The sequence below is a fragment of the Glossina fuscipes genome, unplaced genomic scaffold, assembly GCF_014805625.2.
Source record: "Glossina fuscipes isolate IAEA_lab_2018 unplaced genomic scaffold, Yale_Gfus_2 0, whole genome shotgun sequence".
Taxonomy (NCBI): Eukaryota; Metazoa; Arthropoda; class Insecta; order Diptera; family Glossinidae; genus Glossina; species Glossina fuscipes.
In genome coordinates, this window is record NW_023998414.1 from 43,780,894 (window position 1) to 43,807,724 (window position 26,831).

Below are 26,831 nucleotides of genomic sequence, written 5' to 3' on the forward strand. Positions count from 1 at the left end.
ATTAAAAGGCTGCTACAATATATTTAAATTTATTAAATAATATATTATAAAATGCCAAATGCGCTTTTATAGTTTTGACAATCTTTTTAGAGTAATTGTTGCTTCATAACTTTTAGCTTTTGTATATGTAAACAGCCCTATATTCCCCATATCCACATAATCAAGTGCTCTCTTTTCCACATATAGAAAAAGAATTTGGTGTTTCTAAACCCTAAACCTAAAACAGCTGTTTACACATTTATATAAACTTCTTACGGTTTGTTTTTCTTTTGTTCACCATGGAAGATGAGCTTTTGTCGCAATACTTTTTATGAAAACATAAGGAATAAATATGCAAAACTATGGATAAATGAAAATTAAACATTAAAAGCGTTTCTGTATTTCCATGTCAAAAACAATTTTATACTATTCCATTGCTCTCCCTAAATGAAAAATGCAAAATCCTAAAATAAAAATATCAATGCAAAATTATAGACAAACTAATATCAGCCTTAGCCAAAGAAATACAACGATAAACACGAATTTTAAACAAACACTCTTCGGGAATTATTATTGTTAATAGTTTCCGTATTCTTTAAAATTTATTATAACAAAGTGCTTTACTAACATATCTCTTCATTTTATTCTTTTCTCTCCTAAATATTAAGTCAAAAAATATCTGAGAGAATTATTTTTGTGCTGTTCCGTATCGCTAAAAATATGCTTCTAACTCTGTACTTCTGTATGCAAACGTGAGCAGAACATACAAAAGCTACTACATTTTCTTCTGAACATAAAACAGGCGCTTATGCGAATTTTTAATCTTATATCATATAAAATTATATATGCGATTTTACCTTAAATGCTCACCAAAACATAAATGATTTTTAGAACGGTACTATTAATAGAACGCTTCTAAGAAACATTGAAGAGAAAAAAAAGAGAATAACAGTCAAATGAAGTGCTCTCTGTGTTACCAAATGAAAACGAAGAATAATAAGAATTTGAGGATGTTTACAGGTAAAACAATTTATCGTCATTTATTTAGTGCTTATCCGGGGAAAGCATATTAATTAAATAATAAATGCCATCGCATAGAATATTTTCACCGCTTTTGATAAAACAATTTGAAACTTTAACTTTAAAATCCCAACAAGGCAGCAATAATCAATGTAAAGTTAAAGGCAGAATGAAGTCAACGCAGCCCAAAGCAATCAAACGAGGTGAACGTATACTAACCGAAAAGCCTTTCGCCTATGTCTTAAAATCAAAATATCGGAAGGAACGATGTGACAACTGCTTGAATCAGTAAGCATTCAGGTTATTCGTTAGGCTGTAACATTGCAATAATTTCTTCTATTTTTTTATTTCTGTTATTATTCGCATAATAGAAACAAAGTAATGAAATGTTCGAATTGTAATTATGTATATTATTGTAATCGAGCTTGTCAAATGCAGGCCTGGCCGTTGCATAAAATCGAATGTCCAATGTTAAAACGTATTTTTCCTCGTATTGTTCCGGACGCCGCCCGCATGCTATGCCGTTTGATAATTAGACTTGACAACGGCGGTGATTTAATCAGAGGCTATTGCACGCCAACTTGCTATCGGAAATTTAGAGATTTAATGTCTCGTAAGTTGATGGTTGCTCCTGCTCACAATATATACACGAAAAATTGATTCAATCTCATTATAGATTATCAAGAAATTAAGCATGATCCCAAGCGTGTAGAGCATTTGGAATCATTATACGTTATATTAAATGAAATGATGCAAAATGATACAGTTTTACCAAATCCAGCGGAATTGCTAGGCATACATGGTCGGGTAGGTAATTGCATAAAAAATAATGGATCGTAAAAAACATTTTTAATTCTATAAAGTTTTTACGGCAACTTTTGTTAGCCTGGCGCACGGAAATTTTCAGTTATTTTTGTTTTTTTTTTTTTTTTGTTTCTCTTTTTGGCAAAAGTCCAACTGGTAAAAAAGAAAAAGTACGATTTTTTTTAGAGGCACCTAAGCAATCTCTCTGCTATTTGAATTTATGTGGCTCTTGTCGTGTTTCTTAACATAAGTCAAAGGTTTTGCTCTATATGTCGCGTTTGGCGTTCAAGTAATTTAGAGAATTTTTCTCGTCTTTCTTTAAAGTTGATAACAAATGGTTTTAATATACTTGACGCTGAAATGAATTCCATAGCTACTGCCATATATTTAGGTGTCTCGATAACAGATCACAGTTGCAAACCTAATGCAGTGGCTACTTTTGAGGGCACTACTCTACACATTCACGCCATCGAAGATATGGAATGTTTGGATTGGTCCAAGGTAATTCAAATATGTTCAATAAAGTGTCTAAATTCAACAAAGTTCTCTAATCATCCGTAGATTTTCATTAGTTACATAGATCTACTGAACACGCCAGCACAGCGGCGCAGTGATTTAAAGGAAAATTATTATTTTTGGTGTGTATGCAGTAAATGCATTGATCCTCAGGAAACTGTGGAAATGCAAGCAGCAAAGTGCCCCAATGCGAAATGCTCAGCGCCTCTCGACATCACATTAAACAATTGCTTGTATTGCGATGCTGGCGTAAGTCCACGGTACCGTAACGCCTATCAAGAAGCTATAAATTTAACAAAAAATCATTTGGAAAACATGAAAGATGTAGCATGTTAGTACGGTCAATTAGTACATTTTTGCTACGTATTATCTAACTATTGTACAAAATTTCCTGTTTCTATATTTAACAGATTTAGATGTTTGTAAAATTTGTCTAAAGAAACACAAAGAATTTGTACATTCTCTTAATGTTTGGCATGTCAAGATATTGGATGCTGCTTTCGAAGCCGCCATTGCAGTGAACAAGTGGGGTGAAGCCTTAGAATTCGGCAAGCAACTTTTACCTGGTTTTCGGTAAACACACGATATTGTATTGAATAGGACCTTTTAAATTTGTTTGCCTTGTTCCCTTTTAGAAAATATTACGGCGATTGGAATCCTTTATTAGGTCTGCTGTACATGAAATTGGCGAAAATACAATTGTATGAAAATTTTCTCAAAGAAGCCATTTACAATTTTCAGGAAGCAAAAAAAATTTTAGACGTTACGCACGGTCCCGACCATTCATTATTACAAACACAATTACAGCCACTATTATTGCAAGCTATAGCTGACAATTCTGCTTAATTTCACCAAAATTGTGTTAATGTAAATAAATAAAATCTCTTTGAGAAGTGATAATTGAGTTGTGGAGGAAGGACGTAATAGTCCGCGAATATTTCCTAATTAAAACTAAGATCAGGTTTGTTGCAGACATCGGGTGAAATGGTGCCCAATGAAAATTATATTATAAGCAAGAAACGAATATTTCAGTTTGGTCCTTATTTGATACGAACGAGCGAACGATTAATAACGCTTCCAGAAGGAGACATGGACAGACGTAATGGAAATAAGGTCTACGGAGTAACGTTTTATATTTGGTAAAAGAATTTAAAAAAAGCTAACGAAACCTTTCTTAACAAATTCAAAGTGTAATTTAAAAACACAAACTTTTTGCATTTCATTTGGTTTTGGTAGGAGCAAAGCATGTTATATAAAATTGAGTTCTTGTCACAGATCTCTGGCAAGCATTAAATTTTAAATTCACATATAAAAGTAAAAAGTGAACAAATGCAAAGAAAATTTCATGTTAATAGGAGTACTGTGCAACGGTGTGTCCGGTAAGTACCAAAGTATCAAAAGGGACGTGGCAAGTAAATGACATATAACTTAAAAATTGCGATCGACTTCGGAGCCCATCGTTGTAACACAGTATTTCTGCATTGCTCATTGGACTCCTCGTCATTACATAATTTAATTCTTTATAGGAATTCTTTACAGAGATTTAAATTTGCTAGTTTTGACAGCTGCCACCTACATTTATAGCGAGTTGTAGAAGTGCTGTTGATCTGGTAGGAATCCATATTTTATTTTTTATTGTCAAAATTAAATCTTGTTTTTTAAAACGTGAAATTTCCGTAAAATGTGATGTACGCCTACGTTAAGGAGAAAAGGATCAAAAAGATTGAAAGTTTGCAAAGGGAGCGAAATAATTGCCGACGCAGATTTAGTCATTTTTTAAGTAAAAACTATTGAGAACGTCTTTGCAGATTTATATCTACATACTTCTAAATTTAATTTGCAGAAACTTTTTCATTCATTAGAAAATATCGAAGGCAATCTCTGCGAAGCTGAACGGTACACATACATGAGCACTCGTCAAGATTATGAAAACGTAACCTATAATCAGTACATGTTGGTATGCTCTTTCTCCCTTTTTGTTATGTGGCCAAAGTATTCCATTTTTTCACATCTCATGGGATTTGAAATTTAATGTTCAGTTTTGCATTTATACCAAGAAGTCTCTGCAGAGACTGTAAAAAGCAAAACTAAAGTTTTCCGACTTCATTAAAATTTTTATACGCAATTTAGGGATAGAATTACTAATCGCCTTCCGCAATCTCTTTTCTCTTGTAAATTAAGGGTGCTTTCCATTTGTCGCATTTTTTTCAAATTGCTTCGAACGAAGATTCTTTTTTTTTTTTTTTTTTTTTGGTATGTTGAACAGAGATGGACTAAGCTAATAGATTTGTGGCTTATATGTCCAAACGAAGATTCTTTGCCGCATTTCGAAAATCGAACATTGTTTATTCACAGAGGATATCCATATTTTAATAAAAGATAAGAGTAACGCGATAATCATCAAACTCTTAGGCGCTATCGGGAAAAATATTTGAAGCTGGGCCAACTCCTCTAGTCAAAAATGAAAAAAGTTACATATTTGTAGAAAACATTTCGATGATGCTTATAAATACCTTAGGGGGCTGACACAACGACGCATTGATCATATTTTCAGGTTGGGAATTTAACTTTGCTGACTTTTCACAAGACTTTATAGGGATTGACAAGCCATATGTTTTCGCATATGTACAACAATTACACCAAAAAAGAAAAAACAAGAAGAAACATTGATCGTTTCTGTTAAATTTTAAAGTTATTTACTTAACTTATGTTTATCTTACACTTACATGTTTTCATAATCTGTGATTTGCAATTTTGGTTTATACCATGCGTTATTCTGTAAGAAATGAACACAAGCGCTAAACACCATTTTTTTTTAGAGTTGAGATTATGCTATTAAAAAGTTATAAATGGTAATTTCCAATTTGTGGTACAATTAATTCACAAAAAGCCTCTTCAGCAGCCTATGAAGATTAACAAAATTGTTATTTTTTATATACTTGTAGTTTATGTTTTCGGAAATCTCGTTATTTTTGGTTTTAAAACCGTATGTTTCTGTTTATATTTTTCTGTAAAACCATATGGTATCGCGACCCGTTGTACTTACCACTTGGAAGTTTTTAACTCAAAAACAAAAATAACGCCTCAGAGTTACATAATGTAATATGGAGTATACAATTAGTTAAATTGCTTTTAAATGTGAAATAAGCTCGTTATTCCTATTTTCAGGATGGGCAGACTTGCTTTGTATGTTGAACTATGTATTTTTCACTATTTCTTTTCTTTTAACGCAGTAAAGAATTCTATTGGTTTTTCTAAATTTCTCAGTAAAATTATGGGGGTTTTCCTTTTCAGTATTTGGATTGGAAGTCATTGTCCTTAACAAAGCTGTTAGCGTTTTGGCCGTTGTCAGAAAATAATTTGTCTCCATACAAAGAAAACTTATGAAGAGCCATATCATAATAGTTGGTCTAATTTAGAGAAACACTTTTCTTATGCAAAGGTTGGAATATTACCATGTTCATGAGTAGCGCCAACAACAATGCCACAATTATCATCAGCGACTATCACACTGCTGCAGCTTTGTCCAGATTCGTGTGGATGGGGCTTAACAGCGGCCTTCGGCGAGATGCATCTGCATTAAGTGCACTTTCGACTGTCCATCTTTCTCGGGATAGCCTTTTATTAGAAGTTTACTTGTCTTGTGCTAATAGAATCCCAGCGTAAGTCCTCACAAAATAGTAAGGCAGCTCATGTTAATACCTGTGATAACTATAGTTTCAGGCAGCTCTAGTCGATTCGGACTAAGCGTCGCCCAAACTTCGAGCGGCACATAATGCCAACGACATTTTAGGACCCGTACGCTCTACTGTGAATTATAGTAAAATTATAGTTCGCATCACACACTGCAGAAAAGACAAGTGAGTGCGTATCTGAAAGAACAAATTATTATGAAATGTTTGTGACGTTTTAGCGTAGCAACAGGCTACCTTTGACGCACAATATTAATGTGTTTTCCATCTATAGTGTCTACGCAGCGTGGAAGATTCCAAATATTGTCGAAACCATTCCCCGCGGATTTCCTTTCTGAACTGTTCAACCAACCTAAATAAAACGGAGCTAGAACATTCCATAAGTTCAGCGATGTTTCCTAAATAATGGACTGCACTGCAGACGCTCCCATTATGAGTGCTAATTATCTGACACATAACCCATGAATCAACAAGCAACACAAGATAAATGTTTTTTGAATTTCAATTATAACAAAAGAGAGCTGTACATTAGTGTCAAGAACAATTTGCACTTCGTAGATATAGATGATGTGTACGAAGATTTCGTTCGCACCTTATCCGTCATATTTAGGAGAAGATCAAATATTTCCGAATTCATGCGAACATTCATTTTAGAATGCTCGATGTGAATATAATACGTATGATCGAAAGCGGTCGCAAATAATCCAGTATTGCTTTTTATGGCGGTGACGATAATGCTCCCACATCATTCCTACTGTCACAATTCAAATAATTATATCGTAGCTATCCATTTTCTTTTATCCTTTGAACATTCGCTTATAGACCTATTAAAAGTTGCTAATTCTTTGTATTACATTATTAACCATAGTTTGAATTTACAGGAATCATCATCTTCTGCTTGCAAAAAATATCTTTTTTCCTCATTTTCGTGTTTTGCTTCAACAAGCTTGTTTAAGCAACGCATGCAAAGTGTATGTTTATCGATGTTGCATTATGCGTTGGTTACTGTGACAGTCAAATATTGTGTTTGCGCTTTAGTCGCTAATTTTTGCTGCATTTGTAAACTTTATTTACGGCATATTCATGTAGAATAATACCGCAATTGTTAGAGTATTCCTTTTTTTCTCATTAACCGTGATGACTTATATTTTATTATATTCAACACTGCTCTCGTTAATTTCGCATTCATTAGCACTATTTGATCCTATAACAATCGGTGCCGGTGCTGCGGCCTTAATAGGAGTGTGGAAGTCTGATTTTTTGAAGGATCAAACTTATTGCAGATATGCAGAATGCTGTAATGATCGCAGCATACCTGCAAATGTGTATGGTACGTAGCGATAAATAACTACTGATATCCCTAAGTCTAACAAACACATCATATTTTAAAGAATTGAAAACTAAACTGGCGAATTTATACGGTCAACACATTGTCAAACAACAGTTAATAGCCGCTTTGGCGAGTCACTTAGAAAAGGGACGGGAAACACGAAAGTCACTTGTAATTAGTTTTCATGGCACACCTGGCACCGGGAAGAATATGGTCGCCGATATGATAGCGAATAGTATATATGCTGAAGGTTTACGGAGCCAATTTGTACATAAGTTCATGGGTCGTGCGGGTTACTCAACAGGTGGGAATCCAGCTTCTTACGGTGCCCACATTCACCGTACGGTTATAGACGCTCTTAGACAATGTCCACGTTCTCTGTTCATATTTGATGAAGTAGATAAAATGCCAAAGGGAGCTTTTGAAGCTCTAACCTCAATCGTTGATTACAGAAGCATCGCAAACGGGGTGGACTTCTCGCAAGCTATTTATATATTTCTCTCAAATACAGCCGGAGTTGAAATATCCACTCATTTAGGAAACTTACTCGTCAAAGGTATTTTGCGTGAAAATACCAAATTGGGGGACTTCGAAAGCATTTTGGAAAGAGCTGCCTACAACTTGGACGGTGGTTTAAGTAAAAGCAGTCTCATCGAAGCGCATGCTATTGATCACTTCATACCATTTCTACCTTTAGAAAAATCCCACATTTATAAATGCCTGAACGCCGAATTTGCTCGTTATTTTATGTATCCGGAAGTAAAAGTATTAGAGTAAGTCGCAAAGGGAGCCTGGTTTGCTAATAAAATCGCTTCGTCTAACATTTTTTTCTGATTTGTAGCGAAATTGTGGAAAGCGTTGTTACTTTTGATCCTATTCACGGCGTGTTCGCTAAATCCGGCTGTAAGAAACTGGATAAAAAAGTGGCGGTAATTGCTTATCAGCATAGGCGTTCGTAAACAAAGAAAAAAATGTGCATTTTAATTTTTTGTATTGAACAAAGGTTCATTTTAAATATTTTATTGCTTAATAAATTCTTTACTGCTTTTACCAGGGGTTTAACCATTTCAAGCGTGCATCTTTTCTCAAAAGTTCGGTATCCAGGCGTTTAACATCCTTTTCAAAGCTTTCTAATGCTTCAATTCTCTCGTCTACTGGTCCAATATCTTTGGTAACAATGCATTCCCCATTTTCTTTTAAAAAAGTGTGATTGATATCATGTTCTTTTGGTTCACCATATGGAAATGTTATAGGTGTTACTTTCACCAAATGTTTAATTTTCCATAGCCGGGCATTAATTTCAGGTATATTCTTAACTACAGTGAAATCACTTTGCTTTCCATCCAAGCCTAACTCGTTCAATAAGCGTTTCTCCCAATAAGGATTACCTTTCACAGGTTTAATGCGTTGTACACGAAACAATTTGGCGGGTACTACAGCAGGATCTTGATGATCTGCCGTGCTAATTAAAGAAAGTGAGAAATAAAAAACTAATTTTCGTATAAATAAAACTGACCGTGGATAATAGTAAATATTTCCATATTTTACTCCGTTGTTATAAAGGTATTTTTTGTTATGTTTGCTGTAATGGCGTACAACATTGAAATCTATTTGATTAAATTTGGTTATAAAGTTGTGAAACATTATAACTCTCTTATTTCATATGTGAAAAATTCTTCTTCTTGAACGTTGATGACGTTAACAAGAGATGAAGAATGAGTTGAACAGAGAACCCTCAAGCGCCAAACACAATGACTGCATTTTACATAATGCGTAACCCGAAATCAGTAAAACCTTCAGGTTGCATGCGCTGCTAACGAAAAATCATATGGTTAGCGTGTTTCTGCACAAAGGTTAACGAAGTGCAAAAATAGTAAAACGAAAAATTTCTTTGAACAAAGACTTTTAAAGCAAAATGGAACAAAAAAATAAAAAAAATGTTTTCGGAAGCAAATTTGCTTCAAATATAAACCATTATTACGTTTTGTTTCCGCGTCAAAAGTGACGCACGTAGAAATTTTAAAAATTTGCCTTCGCACACAACGCATCTACATGTAAAAATACAGTGAAAGTTCCTTATTCGCGTTTACCTTATTCGCGGTTTCACTACTCGCGGATTAAAAAAATTCAAACCATTTCCCATATTCGCGGTTATAAATTTCTTTAATCGCGGATTTTTTGTACCTCTTTCCGGAATTGTTTTGCTTCTGAAGTTGAAACTTATTTAAAAAAACAGAATTTAGATTTTAAAGTACTTCTACTTTTGGACAATGCACCAGGTCATCCTCGCGCACTTGAAACTATGCAACCAAACATTTTACCAACCAACACGACGGCTTTGCTTCAAACTATGGGCCAAGGAATAATCCAGGCCTGTAAGCTCTATTATATTAGACGAATCGTCAAAATCATATTGGATAATATGGAATATAATTGTGATATGAATGTTATGGAATGCAGGAAGAAATTTGACGTAGCGAAATGCATCGTAAACATAAAAGAATCATTAGAGGAACTGAAGCTACACACATTGAAGTCATGCTGGAAAAAACTGTGGCCTGCTCTGACTGCGGAAAATGACGAAGAATCTGTGTAAGTTCAAACTCGGACTGCAAACATAGGCGAAACCGCGAATGGAATAGGACGAGATGGGTTCGAACAGATAGAATCAAGTGACATTCAGGAATTGCTTGGATCGCAAGATGAAGATTTGACTGAAAACGACTTGGAGGAAATGTTAAATTCACCGCCCATTGAAGAAAAGGCTTTAACAAGCACTGGAAACGTGACATTTAATTTGAAAGGTCTTAGTTAAGGTTTAAGAATGGCAAATGAGCTTAGCGATTTCTTTATGAACATTGGTCCGTCTATGGAACGAAATCTTATTTTTAAGAGGCAAATTGCTAATACGACTGCTGCATATCAGTCGGAATTGAAGGAGCTTTTAAAAACTGCCAAGCAAGAGAAACTTACAAAATTCTTCAAACCATTGCCTAAGCCTTAAGATAATTAATCAAAATGTTCATAAATTTCATTTAAATTGATTTTTTTTTATTTTGTCACCTAGAAACGTATCCCCTATAATCTTATATAAACTATCATTCCGTATTCACGGTTTCTGTATTCGCAGCATTTTTATGGAACGTATATCCCGCGAATAAGGAGCCTTTACTGTACATAATAATTGTTAGTTTGACAATTCGTGCGCCAAATACGAAGTATAACGTAATCATTGTGGTTAGCACTTCAATCTTGACAGATACACTGTGTAGATTTAAAAAAAGTTATTCTCAAAATATAAAGTAGAAACAGTTCGAGAAAAAAGAAACATGTCTGAATCAAAAATTCGACATCTACTAAGGCAGAGTTGTTTAGCATTGAAATAACTTAATGAGAAAAATTTATAAATTACGTTAATATTAAATAAATACATGTAATAGATTAATATTAATTAAAAATCCAATAATTTAAAAATTTTATTAAGAAAATAATTTGTATGTTTCATATTTTTGTAAGAGGCGGAGTCACGACGCCATTTTAGATATTTCATCTACCACAAATCAGAAATGATGTTTTTTGATTGGCCCAGCATACAATTTCATTTTGATATAGGGTTGCTTAACAGACGAAGGATTTCATATTAAGTGGAATATAAAAGGATGCTGCAAACTTTTACATACGTGACAGTTACTAATTAGAATTTGTGAGGAATACAAAACGTAAGAAATGTATAAAATTTACAAATAAAAATTAAGTTAAACTAATTAATTTCTCAATTGGATAGCATATGCTGAAAAACGTTTTGTTTCAAAATTTAACTAAATGTTGAATGAAATTTAATGGAAAACAAAATATAAAAAAAAACCTTTTAAGATTGTCAAAATAAATCATTTTAAAATACTATTATAAATATTTTTAGGGATAATTACAAGAATTCTTCGCAAAAATAACCATGCAAAAATTTCCACGTAAAAACTATACTATGATTACAAATTTTTCCTCCTAATTTAACTGCAAAATTCAATCATATTGTGGCAAAAAAAAACTACGCAGATATAACTAAAATTAATAAAAAGTATTGATAAATTTTATCATATCGACTTTTTCTAATTTTTCTAATATATAAAATTTTTTAATATCTTTATCTAATTTGTTTTATGTCATATTTACATGAAACAAAGTGACTTGTGTGCGTTTTATATCAATTACATATGGAATAATTTTTCAGGAAAGATTTGTATTGCTTCTATTAGCGCGCGATCGCGATCTATATATGTAACAAATGGAACTAATAAATTTGTAGGTTTCGTGCGTTGTCCATTTAAGCTTGTTTTGTTGGAAAACGCTGACCATTTCTTTGGTATGACGTTACTACTACTAGTTGCTTTTGCAACTAATAATGACTTCAGTTTCAGTGGTTTCAGTTCTATACTACGATGAAATGACACGAAATTTAATCACATACATACAGTCAATATTAAACTTTATCTTTAAATTTTTTACACTTCTAATACTTTTATAATTAAGTCCGAAGGTTGCCCGGCTTCTTAAATGCTTGGTCAGCTATTGGAGAAGGAAAGTATTGATGTTGAAATTTGTTTAACATATTGTGCGCCCTTTTGGAATTTTTCTATTACATCTATTATGCCATTATGCTTCTAGAAAAACAAAAACCGAATGATTTTTATCGGCCTCCATAAGTAAGGGAGTTGTGTAAAGAGCGAAACAAGTAATAATAGGACGGAGAGATTTCCAGGTTATACGTTGGTTGAGTCAAAATTACCCAAATTCTCATTAAAAAATGCATTGTCATAAGGGAAGAGGAAGCAATACACAATATTTATACCTCACCCTACTTGTGGTATCGGGCATATTAACCTTGTGCGTATCAGGAGAGGTCAAGAGAGGCATACCTTCGTCGTCAAAAATCGCTGAGTGATGTAAGAAATTTAGATCGGATGGCCCGATGCTTTAAACTCTATCGTATATAAACGTTCGTGCGCAAAACTGATTGGACTTCATATAGGAAAACAGTCTCATTTGTAATATTTCACATTAAGGTTAATAGGTTAATAGTTTGACATAAAAATCAATAACCAATTTTCATAATGGACATCTGGTTGTTCATTTCCGTGCACCGTTTTATGACAAAAGGTACTATTTTCTAGTATATTATGATGAAAATTGATCCCTAGAATCCATAAGGTATAAGATCGCCCATTAAAAATTCAGCTTTTGCATGGCAACAAAGTAAATTTATGTCCCATCAGCTTACGTTTTAGACTCTCTGTCATATGGAGACTACCGCTTGGAAACAAACGGCCAATTTTTGGAATTCTATTACGAAAAGAAATAGAGACTTGTATTAGATCGTAGTGATAGATAGTATTTGATGGTCGCAGCATTGCCCAGCTTTCATTTTAAATATTTATGGACGCAAGGTTTTTCTCTTCTCTATCCTATTGCAAGTACTTGCAACTCGTAACTTATCAATAATAAGAGAACAGAAAATTGTGGCAATAAACTCGGCTAATAGGTAGATCTGAAACAGGAATAAAAATAGTTTTATACAATTTTTATTTACATAGCAAAGGTAACATTTCACGCTTCATAGTGGGTATTGGCCGTGGCTGTGAAATATTCGTTACAACTATGCCTGCTTTGATATATTACATATGCAATAATTCATAGATCGTGTAAATATTAATATATCTACATTTACATATACATGTGAATTTCTCATTTCTTTATATTTATAAATTTAATTCGCTTTCGCGTTTCGCATGAAGACTCCCTATTTAGGTGATGAGTACATCCTTATGCTTGACCTTGCTGAAAATCCATTTTCAGTTTTGAGGGCAATACAATTTCTCTATATGTACAATGACAAAAATATATAGTATATAAAATTGTAACACGTTTAGAAAAAATCGAATTAACTTAAGTGCCCTAAGCTCTAAGCGACAGGGGAGAAATTTCGCATACCACTTCGGTTCACTTCGTTTGGATATAAGCTTGTTTTAAGAAAACTTTTTTTGTACGCTATACTATTTGTTGTACAAGGATGTATTAACTTTGTCTAGGTGTATGTACAATACGCGAAAACACATGAGATAGATTCATCTTGTATTATGCAGTCCGTTTGTCCGTTCGATCGCCTATCCGTCTTGTATTCTTGTGCTCCGCTTGTAGGAAACAATTTTTCACACATTTTGATGAAATTTGCGTAAATTTGGTATAGCGCTGATAAAAATGCTTTAGATCGGGCCACTTTGGTGAGCGCTTCCCATATAATGCCTTATTTTGGAAAGTTACAATGTGTAAATGTATTAAGTGAAATGGCGTAGCGTATTCAATGATAGGCCATGGTTCACTATAAGGTTTTTACTTGTTAAACCTAAATAAAACGTCGGTGTACTTTGCTAACGCGAAATGTACTCTACTTGGAATAATGGAACCATAGGAATGAAAAATTTAATGTTAAAAAATCATTAACTTGACTACAAATAAGAATCGTTCCTGTTTACTGTGAAGGCAACTGAAGTTGATTTGCAAAAAATTCGATAAATTTCTCTTTGTGGAATCATTTCATGTAAATGGGATAAAACTGGGAGATAAGAACTTCGATGGCACTGAGATAAACCTGATCCTGCTCGTTCTCGTGAGTGGAGAACGATGTCCCCTTGCGTTCTCATCTCAAATAAAACACGAGAGAATAACGAGTAAATGGCTCCGAAAGGCTCCGAAATAATATAATCGGAATTTTTGCTCGCGAAAAAGATTTGCAACGTTCTTTTAAGGCGTAATCCTATCTTATAAAATGTTTCCAATATTTTTTTCTTTGTTGTTTTAAATGACCCTTAAGTGTTCAAGAATGATATTGGAAATGTTTCATGTGCATTGAAAATCTCCATGTGAATAAAACAAATTAATTCGGTCTTACAATGTAAGGTTTTTATTGCGGGTCTCTCAAGACGAAATATTTTTCAAATTGGCCGTTTTTCCAGCGCTTTCAAATTCACGAACAATTATACAAATATATATATATTTATTATATTAAATTTCAAGTGCAGCTGTTTAGTGGCATCAAGTTATCAAATCAAGTGCCTTAGACGTTTTCAATTGAGAGATTTTAACCGATTGTTGGGCGATTTTTTCGGGGAAAAATGTTTTCTATTCTTTTTATTGTTTTCGATTTCCAAAATTAAAGTTTATAAATATTTTGCATTTAACAAAATCACTTAACCCTTAAATGCATGAATGTTTACTAATAAAAAAAAAATTGAAATTAAATGGAAAATGAGTGTAGTAAGAAAGTTGTATTCGGCGGGGGCCGGATCCCGCATACCCGTCAATATGCTTTTAGCATTCTACTCACCAAGTTCTTTTATTTGATACCCACATCGCTGGTATTATTAAGAAAAAAGTGATCGCCGTATCCCCCACATCTATTTCAGATAATATATCCTTATTTGAGAAATAAGCATGACATCTCAAAAGAGTAAAAAAGATATAAAATTTAATTACTCGCAACGTTGTGTGGGCTTCGCTGATTGTTTCCATTTTGCACGTGAAGAGTAGAGTGCAGAAACTTTCAATATTTCTACCAAATTTACAGTCGATATCTTTATTTTTGCGACCAGGAGAGTGCCAACAATACATACTACCCACACGGACAGGCATTGCTAAATCAACTCAGACTTTCACGCTGATCAAGACTATATATATTTTATAGGGCCTCTGACTACTACATACATTATGGAGAAAAACAAAATGAGTATACGCCCCATCCTTCGGTGATGGATATAAAAAAGATCACATAAGAGTTTTTCGTTCATTTCCAAAATAACATAATACTTCTCGTTATATTACAAAAATGAAAATTCATGAAACAACTATTTTTCGCATTTAATTATTGCATTTGCTACGTGACTTTGCTATGTGGTACCCGTACAAATATTGGCCAGTGACATACGTCCATAGACGGCAAAGGGTGAGATGCCTCTGTAGGTTTTTTGCGACTGTAAACTTGTTCTAACGTAGTAGGTAATATTAGTAGGTCGACCTCGTTTATATGCGATGCCACAAAGCAAAGAACATCTGGCAAATCATTGCAGAACTAGACTACAAGGTTTAGTGTTTGTTGTTTGTTTGGGATACCATCGACAATGGATTTTTTTTTTATAAGTACCCACGAATTTATTATGGCAAGGGCTTATAAATGATAAAATAGGCGGAGGTACCATTTGCGGCCTTTGACTACTATACGATAGCGACCTAAGTAGCTATTCATCTTGTCCACTCCTCCTCTATGCATATTATCCTCTTGCATTACTCTTGAGAAAGAGATGTTGATCTTTTTGCCTTAATACCTTATCATATGAATTGACTGATATTGTCTACAGGTTGCAAGGCATACAGTACGGGTTGCAGACAACATAATAACAACCGTGCTGCCAGGTCAAAAGTATCGTGATGAGAAATATCTTCGTTCCTTAAGTTCTCCTAAGAATCGTTATCTCCATTACATTCTCCCTGCCCGCGACTGTGCAATTAGGCAATCCATTCTGTCGTACAGTTTCGACAAAATGGACCTCCTGTTTCGCTAAATAGTATGCCAGGGGCAATGATGTGTAAAAATTATCGAAAATGCTATAAAGTTCGTCATTTTTAATATAACTTTAGCTAATCATAAGACGACTTTGGCCCATTTGGTCGTCTATTTGTTTTGTCTTCTTGTCCGGAATACATTTCACAACGGTATGCGTACGTTATGAGACTACGTTCAATAAATATCTTGCAGACACACTTGTGTTGTTTTGCGAAATGTGATCTATTTGTCATTGTCTTGAGAGTCGTTGGTCTACGGGAATAAATGAAAATGTCTCATTTAGATGGTCCGATCATGTATAAGCGATTGTGATTTGGATGATTTTTTTGAAAGATGCTTTTCATTTTTATTGAAGAGTAACAAAGTTGTTATAGTCTAAGGACCGTTTATCATAGGCTTGTTCGAATGGTATAGAGATCAGTTCCATCAACAATTTCTTGAGCAAAATCAGGAGAAAAACAGTGAAGGAGACATCTGTATGGCCCATCTAGATTGGCTATATTCGGATCTAATGTGCTGGGCTCGTGGGTTATTTTAGTGGCACAGTGAAATAAAATTCCAAATTTTTTTTTACCTTTGTCCGGAACAATACTTTCATGTCCGCTTCTTCCATGGTATCTGTCATTGTGCTTTTATATCTATATATTACAAGCAAGTTACAAGGTAAATATTATTGCGAAAATATTTTGAATGTGCGTTGGGTTTTACCATTTTTAACACTTTCTGGTTTCTTAGAACTCGACTGGGTTTCGCGAAAACTCAAATCATCAAATATGGGATTTTCATAATAATAGCAAATAACTTGATCGATTAGTGGGACGGATTTTGCATAGTGCTGTAATTCTGCGTTTTTCATGAAAACAATCTTTTCAATATGTATTTAATACTTATTCGACAAATTGTCGTAGTGCGAAAGACCCGCCGAAATTGAATTTTTACTTGGACCGAGCGCCAGAAATGAAAATTATCATAGATAGAGAAATAAGTGTGTCAAAGATTTCAGTTATATTCGGAAACGATAAAATAAGTTTGATAAAATTTAAAAAAAAGAAGCAAAGTCTTTAAAGATACGATTTAGATCTATGATTTTGATGGTGTAAAATCCCATAGCCAGAGACGAAGAAGAAGAAGTTAACCGCAGAAGCCACTAAAACTGCGATTATTTTCCTACAGACTACTACGAACTGCAGACTAAAAGACTACAAAGCTACGAAAACATCATTTCCTTTAGAGTCCGGTATAGTCTAAAGACGTTTTAAACCAAAATTCGATTGGCACAGCCCCGCGAAGCACCCCTGGAGAATATTTCCATTATAAGATCTAAATAATTTACAAATTTCTCTTCCTTCTCTTTTTGTCCCTTCCTCGTGTTGAGAAAACGCTGTCTACGCGTACTGCAGACGGCAGTACCTTGTGTCCCCCGTATTCCTTCAGTTAGAGATCATACACTAACAAGTTGAGGTCAGATTAGTAGGAAAAGCTAAGCCGTAACCGATGTCTTCACTTTCAAGGTGAACTTTCATAAAACTTACTGCCTCTTCCTTCACCACTTCTTTGCTATAACCCTTCCTAATCACCGCCGTGCCCGCACATATAGGAGACGTCCCCAGAATGCCTGCGAGCAACTTTTACAAATCGTTCAAACTGTTTATTGAAATTTTTTTTGAAAAGTATTAAACGGTATTTATATAAAAGAATGAACGATACAAAAGAATGAAAGGGTATATATGTAAAAGAATGACTTTATATACTCTATTTAGAAAATGTATCTATAGAAATGATAAATGTCTAGAAATCTATCTATATAGAAATCTAAATGTCTTTAGAGAGTAGGTCCCGCCCACCTGTTCACTTAATTTAGTAACGATATTTAATGATATTGAACTTTTTGAATATTTTCTGCGGTTTCCTAATATTTGTTGCTCGTTAGTTTAATGAATATTAAATTTTTATGGTTTATTGGAAAACGTGATGTCTCTCTGATGGCAGAACAAAATAAATGCAGGTGTGAAAATATATACAAATCAATATTTATAAAAATAATAATAAAAAGAACAAATAAAGGGAAAGGGTGTATACAATTGTACGCACACAATTATTCCCATCGTTATATAAATAGTTAACCCCTTAAGAGCGTAAATACACTAAATATCATAAATAATACAATTAAAGACTACAGAGGCATATGTTAGGAAAATAGTAGCTTAAAAAAAAAAAAAAAACTACCGCCGCCCACAAGTGTGCTATCGAACGGTGAGCCAAAAACGAACTGAATTATAAATGAATCGAATTTGAAGTAAAAAACTATGTTATTTAATTTTTAACTGTTTTTTTTTTATAATTATAGTTTTAAAATTGTCACTGCATCGTAAGACAATGGTCTATGATATGAATCAGATGATGCCACCCTCTCAGAATATAGCTGTGGGTCGTTATTATTTACAAGATCTTAACAATGTCGAGAATCAAGACTATGCAGCCTTCGATGTCGATAAACGGTATCAGGCTCGTATGGCATGTGAGACACCACCGCAGCAGATAAGACCACTGCCGCCACCAACACCAGCGCCTCGTCGACGCACCACGCCAATAACTCATTTAGATCCGGCCGAATTGGTTGGCTTGTCGCGCGAAGAGAGACGTCGGCGCCGGCGTGCAACCTTGAAATATCGTACCGCTCATGCTACTCGAGAACGTATACGTGTCGAAGCCTTCAACGTTTCATTCGCCGAGCTACGCAAATTGTTACCGACTTTACCACCCGACAAAAAATTATCGAAAATTGAAATTCTGAAATTGGCTATTTGCTATATAGCCTACTTAAACCATATATTGGAGACGCCATAAAGAAGAAGAAGAAGAAGACGAAGAAACTATGAAGACATTATTATAGAAACCTTTCTGTCCATCTAACGAACAATCGATGTTATACTGTCTTGGACTTTAATAATTTTTTGTTTAATTTTAAGAGTACAATTTTGTGTGTACGTATGTGTGTGTGTGTGTGTGTGCATGTGTGTATGCGTATATGTGTTTGTATAACAAATATTTCAATAAAAACAACAACAACAATATCAAATCTAAAGGAGATAGTTTGGTGTTCACGATTATTTTGCACGGAGAAGAGTAGAGGAGTTACAAACGTTTGTATGACAGACGATACAACGCAATAAAATGAAGGCGTTATTTTGTGGGGAAAACGGAAATTGAGTCTGTGCAACATGACCGCGAAGAGCATCATTTGTGTTTAGTAATAGCTTCCAGGGCAATGTTGTTGTTACAGCGACAAGACCAGATGTGCCCATCGCTTTAAAGAATTGTTTTATTATGATATATACACTATGTGGGTAATGAGAGGCAGAAGATGCTGCTTATTGTAAAGCATGCGCAATATTTTCACTCCATAGCTAAGCGATTGATAAACACGCCCCAGCGTCTCTATGAATTCCTTTCATTTTCATTTTTACTGACACTGACACGCCCATCGTATTTATTTTAAAAAAATATATAATAATAATTTTTTATAAAAATTGTACTTAAGAGTCGCTGCTTGTAGGCGAAGAAAAATTCGTTTTGCATTTTTATGTTAATTTTTCAATTTCCCGATAACTAAGGCAATGAATGTTTATTTATTTTTCGTCGCTGCGTCGGTATTCCATAAAAACAGTTTGCGATGGTAACCTTCAAATAAATACCAATACTACCAGTACTAAGTAGACGTTTCCCCTTTCATTTGGAGAAACGTTTTTTTAATTGTTAAACCGAAATGAGTTTTTCATCGGACATTTTCTTCTATTTTACTATCGAATCGGAAAAAGTTTAAATGATTTAAAGAAACAAATCAAAAAAAAAAAAAAATTCGAAATAATTATTCATACATTTTTGATATAAATATAAAATCCACATTTTCCATTTTAATTATTATTTATTTATTTTTTTTTATAGCTGCAATCAAATCATGTCATTGAATTTCAGTGCCAATCAGGTATGTTTCCTAACCTCACAAGGTCATATCATAATCATCTCTAAATGCATTATATTTCGTTTCTCACGGACCATATACATGTAAAGTTCAAATTTAAAGGTCCTTCTCGTGAAGTGAGTTACATATATATCCAGAGCATAAGACATAAAGACAAAATGTTTTTACGATATACACGTTGGGTAAATTTTCGCCAATTTTTTATTTTAGCGATTCTTTAGACCCAGGTAATATATATTGAAAATGTCTTAGAGGCGTGCGTGAGGATTCGCAATGTGTTCTAATGCAATCGTTCATAAGCAAAGAACTTTTTCGATAATTAATATAAATCTTAAAAAGTTTCTAAGAAATCGCGATTCGCCAAAAGTTGAAAAATTTAATATATTTTTTTTTTTCTTTTTTTTTTCTTACTTGGGAAGAGATTTAAAAATGTAATAACTTAGGTTCAGCTTTCCGGGTCACATCTAGATTGATGCGTATGACTCAACCCCACCCTAATATATCAGCATCTAGAAGCGTTGGTAGTGTCCCATGTGAATGTGAACTGAAATTTCGATTTCACGTTTGATCTTTTCCTAATTCAATCCCCAATATGAGCCAAATCATCAATTTTTTCTTTAGTTAGAAGTGGCCAGTTGGAGAGGAAGTGAATGAAACAAGTTAAACTTACATAGGTGGTGATGATAGGTTTGCCGATTGCCGGAACGGCAGACAGAAATAAAAATGATATTACTTTCATATTTTATTGTTGGGTATAATAAACAAACTATTGAGTAAGTTGCATGGCAACGTGCCCCAAATATATGGTGCATAAGTATGCACATCTTAAGTTGTTTCCGAGAAAGAAATTTTTTTTTCGCTTCAACTGTTAAAACTATCGTAAAATAGATAAATAACATTATATACTTAGACGTGTGTATATATTTAAAGGAATTTGTGTTAAAAATCGTTGTGTAAAAAGCGTTTTGTAGTAAAATGTAATTGAACAATTAAAAGTTCTTCCTCGTCCAATAGGCATCGATTAAACTTAAGCGTCAATGGTATTAAGTTAATTTAATTGAAATAGAAAATGACTAAGGACGACATCTGCTTTTATATTGCCATTGCTTTACATTTAGTGCAGACAAGATGCACAAATGGAATTAGAGAAGCGTTAAATTGCTTTAAATAGATAATAGTACAGTTGAAGAGAAAGGTGGTCGGTCGGTGTGCTCAGTAACTAACTATTTTTTTTTTTTGTAGTTTATCGCACGCTGAGGTTACCTACATATATATTTATGTAAGTATGCTGTGAAGAGTACAATAAAATATAACAAGTGTAAGAATGAAAGATTTCAGCTTAATAAACAACAAAGAACACGTGTTATAAGTACCTTAGCAAATAACACTGGGCGAGCATGGCAAGCATGGCGCGTACATAACTACTATGAAATGGGGTTGAAGACGCTTACAATTTCAGTTCGCAAGTTTTAACAAACAAACACAATAACACATAGCTTTTTGACTGGCCTTTATAATCCTCAAAACGCAGACAATGTGATAAATGTTACCCAAGAGATTTCTTAGCTATCAAAGGCTCATCATATGCTGGCTGCCATTAATATCGTAGCAGCAGCACCAGGCTGGTGTACTTGGTGAGAAGAGCTAAAGACCGATGCAAGACAGACTGTTTTGCTAATTGAGTTTAAAATCAATTTTCCATATAAACGAAAAGCGAAGGCTTGATCGCCACCGCAACGGACTAGCACAACTAAATCTAGTTTACAAGGATTATCATCGTCAACCCGCAAAGCAAAAAAAGAAAATTCTCAATTCAATCAATTCCGTCAATAATGACAAGTGTAACGCAACTTTTCTTCTATCCATTTCAAGTGTTCGCCGCAGTAATTACCGTAAAAATTTAATTATTTACATACAATAAAACTTTGATAGGCCGTCGTGATGATGATGATGATGATGATGATGATAATGTTGAAGTAAAAAGTAAATTTGAATGTGTGAAGATTTATATGACGCACGGCGGCAATGAAAAAAGAGGCCAGGGGGTGAGGGCAGGGGAGGGGAAATAAGACCAGTAGTTTGTTAACTGGGCGGACTTTCAAATAGACGCGTGCCATGCTCTCCTCTTATATCATTCGCTTGTCATCAAGTTTGCTCGCTTGAATGTGCGAAATTATTAGATTTTGTGGTTAGATGCGATTATTCATTCATCTTAAGGAATGAATGCCATTATGTATCAAATTTCTTTTAACATTTGCATATATAATAATTAAATAAAATAAAAAGCAAGCAAACTATGGAAAAAGGTAAACAAACGAAAAAAAATGAATAATTATCGTTGTATGTAGGGAGGACGATGAGAAGGTGTTGTTTGTTTGTAGTAGAGCTTTTTTTATTAATTTATTTTTCCTTTCGCTAAACTCGACAGATAAATGACTTTTATGTAATCCATGCTTAGTCAGTCGCTTGTCTCGCTTCCATTGAAATGTAGTTATGTGCTTGGTATTAAATTGGAAATGTTTTTTACATATGTCAAGCTCCGCATATCAATAAAAAAAGAAGAAGCGAACATCATATAATTGGTGTCTTTTTTTTTGCAAGCATCTGAAGGGTGTAAAATTCTTTCAATCGTGGTGGCATATAACTGGCACCCGCTGGAAATTTTCAAACTATTTTATTTTAATATGCTTTGAAAATTTTCGAAAATATTATACCTATGTATGCACCGTATTTCCCGGACTAGTAAGACCCATTTCAAATTTGTAAGACTATTTTTGAAATATTATTTAATATTACCTTCAAATGAAAATTTTTAATTTATTGCTAACATATCTCGTGCTAGCATTATTCAGATCTCGTTAATGTCACCATTCGCATTACTTACGCATTACTGAACTATTGTTGTCACTCCCTTCAAAACTCAAATTTAGAAGCGATTTATTGAAAGAATACTTCAATTTTATCTTCCGACCATCGGACGCACCCACAAGTGGAGTCCGTTTTTCTATGCAAGAAGTTGCGAACTAAAAAATTCGAAAAATACGGCATATGGAATGATATATATGTATGTATGTATGTATGTATATGTACATATCTATATATTTGTATACATTCCCTTTCGGCGACTCAAACGAAACGAAAAAATGCATTAATTAATGCATTCGAGTAGATAATCTTAACATTTTCAAGTTTGCTTTTAATATAATTTCTCGAAAATGTTCTATACATAAATATATATTTAGCAACAAATCCAATCAGATGCATTTTTATTTCATTTGCCCGCTGATTAGGTGGAGGACGTTTCTGCTTTGAATTTTTTACACTTACTTTGCGCTTTTACTTTAATGTAAGAAATACTCTGCCGCCGGGGGTTAGTGTAAGGGGCGTAGAGTATGTTTGCATTGAGATTTAGAAAATTTGTGTTTTTTGTTTTTTTTTTTTACAATTTGTTTACCCAACGAGGATTAAAATGTTATAAATTATCGTATTAAAGCAAATAAAACAGGTGGTTATGCCTGTCAGAGGAAATCGTACTAAATCCTTTACTAATCGCAATCTTTCCTGCCCGCATTCGCGCGAAAACAAAAATTTCAAAAATTGTTTTTAATTTCCGATTTTCTTTTCATTTTTTACAATTAGTTCGAAAAAGCTTACACCGCAAACCGGTTAGGAAATTGGGAATTGCCGAAATGGTATCCTCCGCGACCCAGAACCAATCGTGGTGCCACCAAATTTGTCGCAAACGATCGCGGCCATTTGCTTGATTGCGCCAAAATGTACTGAAAGATTTCCACAATCATTTTATAATCGATTTGATTTCTTGCGTATATTTAGAGTTAATCAAAATCCATGGGGTTATTTCCGAAGTACATATGAGTTGCCCGATAAATTGACGAGAGAGTTTGCCGGAAAGTATCATGAATGTATGCTTACGCGCTATAAATGGCGAAGTTTCCCTCGGAAAGCTATTGTCTGCCACGAAGGCAGAGCACCCTCGCCAAAGTTAGAGGAACTTTACAAAAAGCCAAAATGCCCCACAAAATGCGAAACCATAGAACCGCTACTGCGTTCTGACAAGGTCGTGCTGCATCCATGCGAAAAGAAACCAGAAGTATAGCAGAATTCTTAATCTACTAGTTCTACTTCGATCTTCTGATCGAAGAAGACAACCAATCTTATTCATAATTCAAATTTCAATACATAAATGAACTTAGTTATGAATGAGGCAGGCGACGCTTTTACACGTTCTCCTGTTGTGTGCAGGTGATTATGAATGAGTCTCAAGGGAGGAGTTTAAAAACTATTACTTTATCCGTGACTTAGACATATGCGAATCAATCATCGACCTAGCATGGAGATAGCAAAATTGTTTAGCAGTATATCCCAGACTTTGACAAATTCGTAAAAATTGAAGTAGAAAGCAACGGATATATCATATATATATATATACGTTCACGATTCAATTTCGAAAAACTTTCACTGTTACGGATTTCTTCGAATTCTTCGATTCGAGGAATATTGAGTGGCAGCAATATCCGCTGCAAATTTTCAACTCCAAACAAGATATGTGAAATCTTGCGCCAACATTAGAAGACTCTTGTAATCACTCGCACACGTAATAATAAGTTTTCCCTGTTGAGATTGATTACTTTATGTTACATGCTTGGCGCGATCATTTTTCTCCGATGAATTTTGCCTATGCATAGCTTAGACATTTTTGCTGGTTGTACAATAAAAAAGTTTCACTTGTTTACAAGCTGTCAGTCAGGTCGACCGGATCGACCAGTATAGCTCAAAGTGCAAAGAAATGGGTGCTAACAAGAAGCAATAGCACTTTCCGGACATGAACATTTATAAAGCAATCAATTTCACCACAGAGGAATTACGGACATACATATATACATATATATTTTTTATCTGTGTATATAAACATTTATTTATTTATTGAAAACTAACATTTAATATTTTTTCTTTTTTCAATTGTATTCGATTCACAAGAAACCCAACCCTTGCGTTCGGATTTGCACTTGTAAACCTTGCTGCCAATATATAAAAATGAAATAAATTGTTGTCACACGTTTATAAACTTCTAAATCACTTATTCTAGCCTCTTGATTTGGAATATACACCGGGTGATCTTACACCCTATACTCAGCAACATCCGTCACGTCAACACCTATTAGATAATAAATATCGTCGCGACCATGGGTTAGAACCTGAGCTGACACTAAATAAATTGTATTTAGCCGAACCGAAACCAGAAACTTTTAATGTATGCGATGTAAAATTGTTGTCACCTTTACCTCAGTCAAGGGGTTTTGTAAACTCTTCATTATCACCTCGAGTAAATTCGCAAGATTTAGGCACTTGTAACGACGACCTTCACGACCTCTTGGATAAAGAAAGGAAACAAAAAATGCCGGCGGCGCGTTCAATTACCGAAAAACCTAATGAACGTTGCCCTTCCCCTGTAGTACCGGCATATGCCAATTTCGAATTGGCCAAACGTATGCATCAGGATAACTTAGATCATCAACCATTACCAGATTGCATAACAGATGCCGCCTTTCGTAAGTTACAGTTGGATGGTTCAAATCTCGATTTGGATTTGGCGCCTATAGCAACGGGGGTGGGTGTCAAAACCTACAAAGCCGGTCCTACGCACTGCACAAAAATGAAAATATATCGTCCAAAAACCAGCGGCCCGAAAAGTCGGATTTGCAATGCGGACGATAATTTGAGGTCATTTTCGGCAACAGGAGCTGAGAAGAAGAAAATAGGTGCTATGGATTTGGCCATTTGTTGGGATTATAAACCAACTCAAGAACCCCTACCTGCACGTCATATAGATGGCACCAACGAATCAGCTGGCCCGGCCGTATTTACTTGCGTTAAAACACCTTCTGAAGGATCTCCGCAAAATACTGGTCGCTCGGAAGGGGTTTTTAGTAACACGCTGGGAGAGGTGGGATTTTTCGAGAAAGATCTATTAAGACGAAAGCTGGACTTTTCGGGACGTCGTCTAGATCCCTCTGTGAACGAGGATTCTCAGTTAACTCTATGCCGTCCAATATCGCGTTATCGAGGCGCTTCGCGTGACGATCCAGCCTACATTGATCGCCACGGTACGCCTTTGAATAGTTATAACAAACAATATCAATCTACTCCAAATATATTAAATGATCAGGAATATAAAGCGTTGCGTGAAAAATACTTGGGAGACGAGTCTGACATACTCCAGGCACCTAAAGAGTCCGCCTGTAAACGTAACAATTTTTTAACGAAAGCACGTTCTAGGTTTTGTCATAAAGTTGGACCCACACCGACATGTTGTAATCAACACTGTGAGCCCCCTTTGCGACGAATTCCTTGCAAGGCAGCTTTTCGCGCTGGTATACCACATTACAATGCCGCCGGAGATATGCTTAGTAGTGATAGTGGTTGCAGTTCGGGCAGTCGCCATTCGCAGAAAGTTTTGGTGATTCCGCGTCCCCGAGAGCCTTACGCAAAAAGGAATTATAACATAGGTACATTGGTGCCGCCGTTCAAAACTTTTGGTGGCGGTGCCAAAGAGGTAGGCTATCCCGAACATTGGCGTTTAGCCAGCGTCTATCAACATGCCTATAAGCCTGTAGAACATCGAAGAAGGCCTCTACTTCATAGTGTATATAAATAGATCTTAGTAAAAACGAAGGAGGCTGAATTGTGAAACTCCTTTCAACTTTATTGTGCTTTTTTTAGGTCAACATAGAAGAAATGTGCATTAATAATAAACATTTAAAAATTTGTATTAAAAACAAATAAGAAACCTTTTATTCGCCTAGCGACGAATCCGTACTATCCACCATCTCTAGTTAATACATATATATATATATATAAACTATATATATATCAATA

General features: G+C 34.6%; 5 protein-coding genes across 8 annotated transcripts; 4 read left to right on the forward strand and 1 right to left on the reverse strand.

The window, feature by feature from the left end:
* Nucleotides 1-649: 649 nt before the first annotated feature.
* LOC119636800 (histone-lysine N-methyltransferase SMYD3) lies at nucleotides 650-3,494 on the forward strand. 3 transcript variants are annotated; one of them, XM_038032445.1, is made up of 8 exons: nucleotides 650-999; nucleotides 1,078-1,287; nucleotides 1,371-1,612; nucleotides 1,676-1,806; nucleotides 2,128-2,304; nucleotides 2,365-2,650; nucleotides 2,730-2,892; nucleotides 2,955-3,490. In XM_038032445.1, exons 2-8 carry the CDS (start codon nucleotides 1,169-1,171, stop codon nucleotides 3,163-3,165), a joined length of 1,329 nt encoding a protein of 442 aa, XP_037888373.1. In that variant the 5' UTR covers nucleotides 650-999; nucleotides 1,078-1,168; the 3' UTR covers nucleotides 3,166-3,490. The 3 variants fall into 3 exon arrangements, with proteins under 3 accessions (XP_037888373.1, XP_037888363.1, XP_037888353.1); XM_038032435.1 differs by lacking the exon at nucleotides 650-999 and having other exon boundaries at nucleotides 1,006-1,287; nucleotides 1,371-1,377; nucleotides 1,438-1,612; nucleotides 2,955-3,494; XM_038032425.1 differs by lacking the exon at nucleotides 650-999 and having other exon boundaries at nucleotides 1,006-1,287; nucleotides 2,955-3,492.
* A 3,558-nt stretch (nucleotides 3,495-7,052) lies between these two features.
* On the forward strand, nucleotides 7,053-8,329 carry LOC119636374 (torsin-like protein). The gene is made up of 3 exons (XM_038031691.1): nucleotides 7,053-7,341; nucleotides 7,403-8,114; nucleotides 8,183-8,329. Exons 1-3 carry the CDS (start codon nucleotides 7,149-7,151, stop codon nucleotides 8,298-8,300), a joined length of 1,023 nt encoding a protein of 340 aa, XP_037887619.1. The 5' UTR covers nucleotides 7,053-7,148; the 3' UTR covers nucleotides 8,301-8,329.
* Nucleotides 8,318-9,094, reverse strand: LOC119636384 (39S ribosomal protein L30, mitochondrial). The gene is made up of 2 exons (XM_038031702.1): nucleotides 8,858-9,094; nucleotides 8,318-8,803 (listed from the first exon to the last, which is right to left on the reverse strand). The coding sequence occupies exons 1-2, from the start codon at nucleotides 8,983-8,985 to the stop codon at nucleotides 8,389-8,391; spliced, it is 543 nt and encodes a 180-aa protein (XP_037887630.1). The 5' UTR covers nucleotides 8,986-9,094; the 3' UTR covers nucleotides 8,318-8,388.
* A 1,934-nt stretch (nucleotides 9,095-11,028) lies between these two features.
* On the forward strand, nucleotides 11,029-18,855 carry LOC119644597 (T-cell acute lymphocytic leukemia protein 1 homolog). Of its 2 annotated transcripts, none has more exons than XM_038044200.1 (2): nucleotides 11,029-11,060; nucleotides 18,300-18,855. In XM_038044200.1, the coding sequence occupies exon 2, from the start codon at nucleotides 18,329-18,331 to the stop codon at nucleotides 18,797-18,799; it is 471 nt and encodes a 156-aa protein (XP_037900128.1). In that variant the 5' UTR covers nucleotides 11,029-11,060; nucleotides 18,300-18,328; the 3' UTR covers nucleotides 18,800-18,855. The 2 variants fall into 2 exon arrangements, with proteins under 2 accessions (XP_037900128.1, XP_037900127.1); XM_038044199.1 differs by lacking the exon at nucleotides 11,029-11,060 and adding an exon at nucleotides 18,147-18,205.
* Nucleotides 18,856-19,910: 1,055 nt separating this feature from the next.
* LOC119634453 lies at nucleotides 19,911-26,675 on the forward strand. The gene is made up of 4 exons (XM_038028659.1): nucleotides 19,911-19,937; nucleotides 23,574-23,710; nucleotides 23,769-24,045; nucleotides 25,042-26,675. The coding sequence occupies exons 1-4, from the start codon at nucleotides 19,911-19,913 to the stop codon at nucleotides 26,608-26,610; spliced, it is 2,010 nt and encodes a 669-aa protein (XP_037884587.1). The 3' UTR covers nucleotides 26,611-26,675.
* The last annotated feature ends 156 nt before the right edge of the window (nucleotides 26,676-26,831 follow it).